The sequence below is a fragment of the Paroedura picta genome, chromosome 11 (genome assembly GCF_049243985.1).
Source record: "Paroedura picta isolate Pp20150507F chromosome 11, Ppicta_v3.0, whole genome shotgun sequence".
Classification (NCBI taxonomy): Eukaryota; Metazoa; Chordata; class Lepidosauria; order Squamata; family Gekkonidae; genus Paroedura; species Paroedura picta.
The window spans coordinates 15,054,261-15,066,384 of NC_135379.1; the positions used below are offsets into that span (position 1 = coordinate 15,054,261).

The window sequence follows — 12,124 nt, forward strand, 5'->3', positions numbered from 1 at the left end:
CATGATCTTTTATGCTTGGATATGTGCACATGAAAGTTGAACAGATTCTCATTTTACTTTGTGTGCGTATACCTCAGATTCAGACGTTACAGAGACCAGAAGTTGGATCTGGGATTCCTGCTCTTTGTCCTATGTAGCAGTCTCATGGGAGCTGCAGGTTGTTTTCAGTTTCTGCATTTCTGGGGTCTTATTCAGATTATAATTATGCTGTGTGTGGAGAAAAGGCTTCAGCCTCCATGCCATTTTTCCTGACTTGCAAGGCAATTTGGAGACATCCTATGTGTTCTAAATCACTGGTAGTCCACCTGTGGTCCTCCTGATGTTCAATTTGTGTGTGCTTGTGTATGTGGGGTCTTCATGTTGTGGGACGCGAACCTATTTTCTGCTTAGGTTTGTGCGCTTTAGTGAGAAAGGGACAATCAGTCTGCCGTTCTACATTAGGAGCTGGGCATTAAGGAGAGTATTTAGTAGCATATCTGCCAAAGACAAAAACAGTATTTTATGAGAGTTTAAACTATTCTGGTTCTTAAGTTACTACTTTAATGGATATTCCAGTGTTCGTCTACTTACACTACTGCACCAAGCCTCCTTTTATTCTTTTAAGCGTAGCCTTTCATTCTGTCTGAAACAGGATACAAAGAGCATTGTGTTTTAGGGCCCACCACTGCAACATCTGCATTGAATGTTCTATTGTCCCAAAGCAGTTTTTAGTGGTCACCGGGTATTTTTTGTATTTTGTCCAAAGCAAACTACACCTGCAGTACTGAAAGAAGTTCTTTAGTAACCGATGAGCATAACATTGAGGGGAAAGAGTATATTCAAAAGTGGCATTTTTAGGAAGGGCCCACTACATTTGTTCCTGGTGTCTTTATTTCCCCCCAAGAAGTCCGTCCAAGAAGTCCAAGAAAAGCAGTTTGTGAATGTAATTATTTTGTTGAATCAAAACAGGTGCTCAGCGTGCCTTCAAAGCAAAACCTGGGTCTCCAGTCCCTCACCTTGGTTCTTGTCCACGTTGGGCTTTCCTTCAGGGGTGCTCAGAGTGCCTTGGGTTTGAGAGGGCAGTGTGAACATACATGAAAGTGGCGTGCTAGTACCTTTAAACCTTATATGTGCATAATTGCCAACAGTTTGGGACTGCATTCATTCTTGTCAAATTTTGACAGAGTGTCAACCGTGAGGAATTCCTGTTCTGCTCTTGCTTCAGTTGAGATTATGATTTTGAATACGCGGTGCTGCCTTTCACATCACATTACAAAGATAGCAGTTTAGAGACTTGAAAGAAAACACGCCGTGAGCGGGTAGAATGTCTGGCCAAGTGACATCCTAATGACATCGACGTATAACATCTACAGCCACAGGACTGGAAGTAGGGGGGGAAAATAGGGAGAAAGAGTGGAACTCTCATTTTTGCATGCATTTCCCAGAGCAGCAGAGACAGAACTTAAGGACTAGAGCAGGGGTAGTCAAACTGCGGCCCTCCAGATGTCCATGAACTACAATTCCCAGGAGCCCCCTGCCAGCGAATGCTGGCAGGGGGCTCATGGGAATTGTAGTTCATGGACATCTGGAGGGCCGCAGTTTGACTATTCCTGGGCTAGAGCAACATTTATAGGTAGAGTCAGATCTTGTAGTCAAATTTTGATCAGGGGCAGTCAACCTGTGGTCCTCCAGATGTTCATGGATTACAATTCTCATGAGCCCCTGCCAGTAAATGCTGGCAGGGGCTCATGGGAATTGTAATCCATGAACATCTGGAGGACCACAAGTTGTCTACCCCTGCTTTAGATGGTTCTGAATGCAAAACAGGGTTGTCTCTTCTTCTCTTTCCCACTGACCAAGTAGGGAGGAGGACACCTTTTGACAACTGAAAAGCTTATGCTTTGTATCACGGGTGCTGCGTGGACAGCAGCCACTTGGGTTGGGAGCTGCAGTTAGGATGGGAATTCGGTGACCTCAAGCAAAAGTGGTTGAAAGCTTATTGCACTGATCCACAGTGCCTGCCAGCTCATTCCTTGTCCAAAGATTTGTTGACACTTTCGACGAACTCTAAAATGTTAACTCTGAAACCTTGAAATCTTGCTAGCCGTTTAGAGTTCTTTGAAAGGATCAGTAAACATATGGGTAGGAATGTACGGACAGTGTTTATTTGGATTTCCAGAAGCTTTAGACAAAGTCCTTTAACCAGGACTCCTGAGCAAACTTCGAAGTCATTGGATAACATTGGAAATTGGCATTAAAGGGGGAGTAGAGAAATCCGCAGAGGACTGGACTATCGATAGTTACTAATCCATGATCATGGTTGAGGAATGTCTCTTTAAATCAGTTGCTAGCGAGAACAGGCAGGATGATGCTGAGGCAGCCTTTCTGTTGATGGGCTTCCTTGAAAGTATCTGGTTGGCCATTACGTGAATGAAACACTGGAGTAGATTGGCCTTTGGTCTGATTCAGAATGGCTCTTCTTAGGTCCTTATATAAAATTAGTTGGAGTATTTTGATCACTCTGTACCACTAATTTGTTTACAACAGAAGGGTCAAAAGTGTGAGTTAAAAGCTGAAGTTGAACATTAAAAGCTAAAACTGGCAACTTTTCCATGCTCCCTTTTGTTTTAGGCATCAAAAAATACAGAAAAGGAGCAAAATGAACCTGCTTCCGTTTTGGCAGATGAAGAGGCAGACTGTTCGTCTCGCATCAAAAATATAACTTTGCGAAGATCGCTGCATGGCTACGGCTTCACCCTGAGACACTTCATCGTTTACCCCCCGGAGTCGGCTGTTCAGTCTTCCTTAAAGGTGAGTGCAGAGGCTCACTGCCTGTTTGATACAGGTACATTCAGATGTCTGTAATGAAGAATATGGCACCAGTGTCACAGTAAGGGCATTCTTTGCCATTCAAGATCATAGAGTTGGAAGGGACCTCCTGGGTCATCTAGTCCAACCCCCTGCACTATGCAGGACACTCACAACCCTCTCGCTCATCCACTGTACCCTGCCACCCCCTTAAGCCTTCACAGAATCAGCCTCTCCATTCAGAATTAATTCCTGTTTAAGTGATGGACATGTTGGGAATGACAAAGAACTTCCTTGTGTTATTGACTTAAGCAGCAGATCTACGCACACATTTTTGTCCAGTAAAGGTGGTGGTGGTGGTAGGGTTTTGCAAAATAAAAATAGTTCTCTTTATTTGCTTAAAACCGTAATTGGTCGCAGACAATGAATTGGTCGTATACAAAAGGTTGGGTGGAGCACGACTAACATACTGGAATTAGCTAATTACAACTCTTGCATTTATAGACCAGAACTGCAACAGTGCCTCTAAAACTGTATTTACAGAACTTTAGAAGGTGCTGGATCAGACCAGGGCCCTTTTAGTACAACATCCTGTTTCCCACAGCAGGCTTGTTTTCCAGGAGGGCCAACAAACAGGGATAAAGCAAAAGGTTTTCCCATGATGTTACCTTTCTAGGTCGGGGGGTTTCCTTCCTCTGAATGCGGTATATCCTAATCATTGCACTGAACCTAAATTAAGTGAAACAGGAAACAGCAGTAGACTTCATGATATTTAGTTCTGGTTTTTCTAGCTGTTAAAGCAGTAAGTGCTTGTCACCTAGGTCACATTTTGATCCAGATAAGATTGTAACTAATTTGCCCAGTAATTCTGTTACACAGCCCTGAACTGATCACTTTTTAATTTATTTTACTTCCTTTATACCAGGGGTAGTCAAACTGCGGCCCTCCAGATGTCCATGAACTACAATTCCCAGAAGCCCCTGCCAGCATTCGCTGGTAGGGGCTTCTGGGAATTGTAGTCCATGGACATCTGGAGGGCCGCAGTTTGACTACCCCTGCTTTATACTATGTGTTTCTCTCCAATGGCAATCCAAAGCAGCTTTCATAAGGACTGGACAAATCCTACATGCTATGTTGTCATGGCTCTTAGAAACTTCATTGTGGTGCCTGCTTTTGGGGTTTCTTTTGGTTTTCTCAGTGGTAGGAATAATTAGAAAATATGGCCATACATAACACTGAATGCTGAAATATGAAGCTGGCTTTGAGAGAGAGGAGTTGTTTTTTTATATCTTGTTTTCCACTACCTGAAGGAATCCCAAAGTAGCTTTACAAACACCTTTCCCTTCCTCTCCCCACAACAGATAACCTGTTGGGAAGGTGAGGCTAAGAGAGCTCTCATAGAACTGCTCTGTGAAGAGCAGCCCTAAGAGAACTGTGACTAGCTCAATGTGACCCAGGTGGCTATATGTAGAGGAGTGGGGGAATCAAACCCAGTTCTCCAAATTAGAGTCTGCTGCTCTTAACCACTATATTACTCTGGCGCTCTTTGAAATGTTGAAATGTTCTGTCAACAACAACCCTGTAAGGTAGATTAGAGTGAGAGTGTGACTGGCCCAAGGTGAGTGTGACTCAGCAAGCTTCCGTGGCAGACTGGGGACCTGAACTTGAGTCTCCCAGATTTTGGGCCAGCAGTCTATCCATTGTACCATGTTGGCGAAGTATTTGAGATCCCAGTGTAAAGGACAGTATATGACACAGTAAGTTAAATTCTCAGTTGTCCCCTAGTTGCATTCACGTGGCTCTCATTCTGGGATCTGCATCTGCCATCAATATATGTTGATGACAGTCTAAGGGAGTGTAACTGACCAAAATCTTTTCATAGTGAGCACTGTGGTAAAGGTAACATTAATGATATTCTGGGGTTTGGAATATACTATCACTGATTCAGAGGCATTAGGTATATTTTGATATGAATGACCTTCTAAATATGCTGGTGGTTTTTATGCTGTCCAGGAAGCTTTGCTTGTAAAACCAGGCAGTGGTTAAAAAATGGTGTATGATTTCAGTCCCTTGCAGTTGGGAGCAGATGGAGAGGTCAGTATGGACCACCACTACCTCTGTATACTGTCCTGGCACCATAGATAGAGCTAAATAAATACTAAATGGCTATGATAGCTGTAAAGGTGATTAAAAATAATCTGAATAGTGAACTGGAGTAAAACTAGCTGAAGTATTCTATTTAGAATAACTGCTTCCTTTTTCATAATGTAGTATTATCTGTTAATTGATCCATTATAAAGATGTAATTATAACTATAAAAACTAATGAAAATATCACTGGTACCTGCAAATCAGGTGGTTTTGCTGCTGCCTAAGCACTTCTTGGCCAGCATGAGGGGAATTGTTGTGAAAAATTGGGCCACAAATGCTTTCATGAGGTTCTGTTTTCCAGTATAAAGATATTGGATTTTTATGTTTTTCTTTTGCAGGATGAAGAGAATGGAAATAATACTGGTACGTTCTCTGTGATTCTTGTATTTTAAAAGAATGATTTAAAAGGCCATAATTTCTGTCGTCAATCTTGACCATAAAGCAGTCAATTTTTCAATTTTTATGCATTTTAAAGGAACTGTATTTTAAATATTAGTATTTTATTATTTTAATGTATATTTTATAGGAAATGTAAAGATCTGTCTTGCAAGTTTGTTGATCTGTATATTTGAAGATATATAGCTTGGATGAAAGGCAGAAGACCAATACATGGATATATTTTATAACATACTGCCTATGAACAAAGTATTCAACTTTTTACTTCATGTATGGTTCTTTTGAAGGATTTTAAGTATGTCCTTTCATGGCCATCGAAAACCCTGTGTAACAAATCATTTCAAATATCAACGTATTCTGGACATAAGAGAGAAATATACTGTCAGTTTTAAATATGAGCAATGGGCTGTTTGTTTATATTGTAAATCCAGTTTTAAATACAGTTTAGCTATTTGTATCAAGGAAACCAAATAGGGTTTTTGTGTTGTTGCATATTGTAACTCATTCGTGTCATAGCAGATATGGACACAAATTATAAAGTAGGCTTTCTCCAGACACGTAATCCAGGGACCCCGAGGGTGAAACCACTAGACTGGCTATCAGAGATAACAGATGGGTCTTGGGGATCTACAATCTTCCCTTAGTTGAATTGCTTAAGGAGAACAGGTGAGACTAGAAGCGTTTTGTCCTTGCTTAGTGAAGGGTGGAGTCTCTAGTCCCCGTTCCCCTTTTAAGTAGCTAATGACCGTGTGTCTGGATAGAGAATCTCCCTTCCTCTCTTTGGAGTTAGGGCTCTTGAAAAGGTGGAGGACAGCTGAACTGTTCCTTGTTGCCCAGAAGGCATTCTTCTATACCCCTGCACACTGCATCTTAAGAATGATGGGGAGAGAACTAGATTTCCCCCTCAGGTCTCTCTTGATCTTTTATGTCTTTTGTCTCTTATATGAGCAAATATATGAGAGGTGGATACTCAGTGATATATCCAAGTTAGCTGATACCTATGCAAGTTCTGTCCTATTTCTTAGACTGAATTGCCAAGAGCCAGTTTGGCAGCAGGATATGTTCTCTATGTCTTCTGGCATAATAGAAATAGCTATATTAGTAATGTAGCAAAAAGCTACATCCCTTGAGAGATGATGTTGCATTCTTTTAAATTATGCATGTTGGTCACTTTATCTAGCTGTCGTTCTGATTTTGAAAGTAAAGAATGCATGCCTCTTGTTTAATTGGAAGACCTCAGAAGGGACTACAGTCTCTCCCTGGGACTGCTTTCTGCTCCTCTTCATTTTGGATGCTTTGGATCCCAGGATGCTTTTCCCCCCCTTGGTCTCTCAACTGTTGCTCTCCTGTCTTTGCTGCAGAACTGAATTAAAGCAGCCCTTATGCTTCTGCAGTATTGGTGTCAGACTGGGGTGGTCTAGGACAGGGGTAGTCAACCTGTGGTCCTCCAGATGTCCATGGATTACAATTCCCATGGGCTCATGGGAATTGTAGTCCATGGACATCTGGAGGACCACAGGTTGACTACCCGTGGTCTAGGAGAACAGGAGTTGGGATAGAGGGCTGTGTCTGGAGCATAAAGTCTTCGCTGGATGCATGTTTTCCTCACCTAGCAGAAATACTATTAGAAAGGTCATTCTGTACATGCTGATAAGGTACAGTGCTATATGAACAAGCCCAGTTACCATGTATTGCCCTCTGTCCTTGTAGACTAAGGGTCAATTCATGGCTTCTATTTTAACTGCACTAATTTCTTCAAACCGCCAAACTTTAGAGCTCCTCCAAGCCAGGAAAGCAAGCCCTTCAAGGCTTCCTGGTGTTAAGTATGGTGGAGACACCAATAGTGTAATGTTAGCTTTCCCCTGTATGTGTATGGAGGGTTGAGAAAAGTTAATGTTTATATGCTAGCTGGATTGTAAAGGCCAAGGAAGTACTGGCAGGTGAAAGTGAGGGAAACTTGTGTACTCAAAGGATTAAAGGAGCTTTCAATCGGAAAGTATGGAACAAATAAGCAACGTGATGAGTCACAATTTGAGCATAAGTGGAACTCTTTAGAATGAGGAGTAAAGGAGCAAGAGTCATGTAGGAGGGACAAGAAGCTCTAGCTACACAGAGTTGTTATTTAGAAGAAGAGTTGGTTCTTATATGCCACTTTTTCTCTACCCGAAGGAGGCTCAAAGCAGCTTACAGTTGCCTTCCCATTCCTCTCGCCACAACAGACACCCTGTGAGGGAGGGGAGGCTGAGAGAGCCCTGACATCACTGCTCGGTCAGAACAGCTTTATCAGTGCCGTGGCGAAAGATTTATACGATCTGAACCAGTTGCAAAGTTTTTATATCTTGCCATGAGAAATCGTGAATGTATTATGTCTTACCCTAAAGCATGCTCTTTGCCTTTGTTTTCACTAGCAGTGGATCCTTTTGCACTTTCCCTTCTTATATTGTATTTTATATGCTATTAAAGGCTCAAAAAAAAAAACAAATAGTGCCGTGGTGAGCCCAAGGTCACCCAGCTGGCTGCATGTGGGGGAGCGCAGAATCGAACCCGGCATGCCAGATTAGAAGTCCGCACTCCTAACCACTACACCAAACTTCCCATTTGGGATAGGAATCGGTTGGTCATTACTTTCATTTAACCAGGACTTGATCCAGGCAAGAAACACATGCACTGCGTAGAAAATTGTGCATTTTGTTAGCTTATTCAGCTGCCCCAGTTCACACTGCCAAAGAACAAAGTACAGTCCATTGCAGCAAACACTCTGAGAAGAGCACACACCAAATTAATTAAAAATGCACATTGTATTTTTGTTTCCAGTTTTGCCATCAGTAGACATTTTGGGAAATCACTAAGGTGACAAAACAGGCCAGCATCATTTCAAAAGTGGAAAAGGATTTTGCAGCAGGCACTCTAGGGAGTCTATAATAATATGCTAATGAGGGAGTAGCTAGCTGGGTGTACATGATAAAAATTTCTATTTGTGTAGTTTTGGAATAACCTAGCTTAGAAGGCAAGTAGCTCTTGAGGCAAGAAATTGTTTATTTATATTCATAGTTTATATGCTTTTAAGGGTTTTTCAAACATTGTAGGTATTTGTTAAATATGCGTATGCTGCAGTGGTTAGGACGCACACTATCTTGTTCAGTGTACACTAGATTTTTTTAATACATGTGTTCAGTAATTCCCATGTTACACTCAGTGCATGTAAATGTGGATGTGTGAGTTAGACCCCGACATTTATCCAGGTCCTGGTCGCAAGCTACATATTAAAGCGACTGTGTATTGGCTTTCCCTTATGGACGCAAGTATACATGTCCATGCAGACTGTATGTACACTCACTGCAATGGAAACAGGACTACTGATTCAGATCCTTGGTCTGTTATAGTCAGTATCGTCTCCTCAGACTGGCAGCGGCTCTCTGGGATTTCTGACAGGGGTCTTTCACATTGCACCATTCCTTGATCCTTTTAACAGGAGGTGCCAAGGATAGAACCTGGGACCTCCTGTCGGCCAAGAAGATGCTCCACCACTGAGCCACATCCCCTCCCTTCTCTTTTTCTTATCTATAAACTGCAACTGGGATACTGTTTGAAGTATATGCAAAGGAGCCATCTAGTGGCAAATTCTTAGCACCAATTAGAATTGAAAAATAGGATGATTGAATAAAGGTTGTATATAACAAACAAGGTTATATTATTTAGTAGGTAAGAGAATGAAAAGCAGTTGCTATGTGGTCCTGGGTACATGGCTCCAGACTTTGGAAGCCTGTCATCCAGAAGTTTATGAAGATACGTAAGGAGCAAAGTGTATGAACAGTAAAAGGTTCCTGGTTTGAAGAAAAGTATATGATTATAAGAGATGTGTGGCTTTATTGTTCTTTTTTGAAGAACAGTTGTGTTTTTTATACCCCATTTTTCGCTACCTGAAGCAGGCCCAGAGCAGCTTACAAACACCTTTCCCTTCCTCATCCCACAACAAACACCTTGTGAGCTAGATGTGGCTTAGAGAGCTCTAAGAGCAGGGGTAGTCAAACTGTGGCCCTCCAGATGTCCGTGGACTACAATTCCCAGGAGCCCCTGCCAGCATTTGCTGGCAGGGGCTCCTGGGAATTGTAGTCCACGGACATCTGGAGGGCCACAATTTGACTACCCCTGTCTAAGAGGAATACTCTGCAAGAACAGTTCTAAGAACTGTGACTATGGTGTCTGTACATGCACAGCCTCAGATTCTATAATAGTTCATTTGTTGTGAGTTCAGCTTGTTGATTTAAAAAAAACCCCCCACTTTGCAGGAAAAAAGCAGATTAAAATATTTCAGACAAATATTTTCCCCTGGACAAGAGACTCTCACCTATTTGGCCCGTGGCTAATGGTCACACTGGGGAATAAAGAAGCCCTGCAGCTCAAGTGCACACTTGCAGGCCAATCCTAAACTGGGTATGACCCCATAAGAAGATCCTGCATTAATAATTTTGCGTGTGTGTTGAAACTGAAGCTCTGAAGTTAACATCAGTTTAGAAAGAGTATCTGATGATCTTCGTGTCACCGACTTAGCTGTTGTTTTGTTTAGAGATATTTAATATCATGAAGTAGGGCCTTTGTAACCAAGGCATCAGCTTTGATCTTTAATTTCCTGCCTGTCTGCAAAGGAAGTGTCACTGATTATAGATCGTAGGTTGGTTTGGGGTTTTTTTTGTACTAATGTAAGAAAGTAGCCAGTTCTCCCTCTGATCCAGGAGGACATCTTGGTGGGTAAGGGAGGCAGGACAAGTTCCTGGATTTTATTTATTCCTGGAGTTATTGTATTTTGTTCATAGCGTATGCAGTATATGAACACTGTCATCTTATTTCAAGATTATCCCATTTCACATTAATGTATACGTTTTTGAGTGCATAATTCCAGCATGACTTAGTGGTTAGACAGGGGTAGTCAAACTGTGGCCCTCCAGATGTCCGTGGACTACAATTCCCAGGAGCCCCTGCCAGCATTTGCTGGCAGGGGCTCCTGGGAATTGTAGTCCACGGACATCTGGAGGGCCACAATTTGACTACCCCTGTCTAAGAGGAATACTCTGCAAGAACAGTTCTAAGAACTGTGACTATGGTGTCTGTACATGCACAGCCTCAGATTCTATAATAGTTCATTTGTTGTGAGTTCAGCTTGTTGATTTAAAAAAAACCCCCCACTTTGCAGGAAAAAAGCAGATTAAAATATTTCAGACAAATATTTTCCCCTGGACAAGAGACTCTCACCTATTTGGCCCGTGGCTAATGGTCACACTGGGGAATAAAGAAGCCCTGCAGCTCAAGTGCACACTTGCAGGCCAATCCTAAACTGGGTATGACCCCATAAGAAGATCCTGCATTAATAATTTTGCGTGTGTGTTGAAACTGAAGCTCTGAAGTTAACATCAGTTTAGAAAGAGTATCTGATGATCTTCGTGTCACCGACTTAGCTGCTTTGAGCCTCCTTTGGGTAGGGAAAAGCGGCATATAAGAACCAACTCTTCTTCTTCTTCTTCTGCTGTTGTTTTGTTTAGAGATATTTAATATCATGAAGTAGGGCCTTTGTAACCAAGGCATCAGCTTTGATCTTTAATTTCCTGCCTGTCTGCAAAGGAAGTGTCACTGATTATAGATCGTAGGTTGGTTTGGGGTTTTTTTTGTACTAATGTAAGAAAGTAGCCAGTTCTCCCTCTGATCCAGGAGGACATCTTGGTGGGTAAGGGAGGCAGGACAAGTTCCTGGATTTTATTTATTCCTGGAGTTATTGTATTTTGTTCATAGCGTATGCAGTATATGAACACTGTCATCTTATTTCAAGATTATCCCATTTCACATTAATGTATACGTTTTTGAGTGCATAATTCCAGCATGACTTAGTGGTTAGACAGGGGTAGTCAAACTGTGGCCCTCCAGATGTCCATGGACTACAATTCCCATGAGCCCCTGCCAGTGGTTTGACTACCCCTGGGTTAGAGCATCCAAGCAGAATCTGGGAGACCTGGTGCAAATCTCCAGTCTATCGTGAAAGTTTGTTGCCCACTTAGACCAATCTTGCGCACTCAGCCTAACCTACCTCACAGGGTTGTTGTGAGGATAAAACGGAAGTGAGAAACTTGTAAGTTACTTTGGATCCCCCATTGGGCAGAAAAACAGGGTATAAAGAAGTGTTTTTTGTGTAATGCATCCAGAACAGAAACATAGTGTAGGTGAAACAGTATCCTCTGTAACCAGCTAAAGAATGAGCTGGCTTCTTGATTTTTTAATGTTGAATTTTAGAAAGCAGCTTTTATTAACTTGCCTTGGTCTTGACAGTAAAAACGAACAATTTCTTGGAATAGTGTTCTATATATGCCTTAGTATATGGATAGTTTTTATTTCGTATGCATATTTCATGCAAATATGATGAGCTGTTCTTTTCCCATTAGTCTTGAAGATTAACGGTTGGGGCATGACTTGTGAGACAGGATCATTGATGCAGTTTTGATAAGCTTAGAAAATATACGTCGTTTTCTGCATAAACTGAAGAGATTCATTTTTACCCAGCTGCCTGCCAACTGTAGAAGACAATCTAATCCCTCCAAGATATTTTTGGTGCTTATCTTCAGTGGTCTGATACTCCTGTTCTTTCCCGTTTGCTTTCTGATTTTTGTGTAGGTATCCATAGCAACTGCCATCATTTCAATTTCCTCTTTTTCTCTCTCTTGGTGAATGCTGGCGATGCCATGTGAGCTGCAAAGCCTCGTCCTCACTGCTGCTCTAGTCAATTTGTTCTCTACAGGCTGCTTCGT

General features: G+C 41.9%; 1 protein-coding gene across 5 annotated transcripts in view; it reads left to right on the forward strand.

Moving 5' to 3' along the window:
- ARHGAP21 (Rho GTPase activating protein 21) overlaps positions 1 to 12,124 on the forward strand; it is a 120,082-nt gene that overhangs the window by 63,658 nt on the left and 44,300 nt on the right. For 4 of the 5 annotated variants that reach the window (XM_077304038.1, XM_077304035.1, XM_077304037.1 and 1 more), the window contains exons 2-3: positions 2,611 to 2,790; positions 5,276 to 5,300. Coding sequence is in view for 3 of the 5 variants with exons in the window: in XM_077304035.1 (XP_077160150.1) it covers positions 2,611 to 2,790; positions 5,276 to 5,300 (205 nt within the window). In the remaining 2 variants the exon portion in view is untranslated. Of the gene's footprint in view, positions 1 to 2,610; positions 2,791 to 5,275; positions 5,301 to 11,916; positions 11,987 to 12,124 lie in introns of those variants that run through there. The other variant, XM_077304039.1, reaches the window with a different exon arrangement.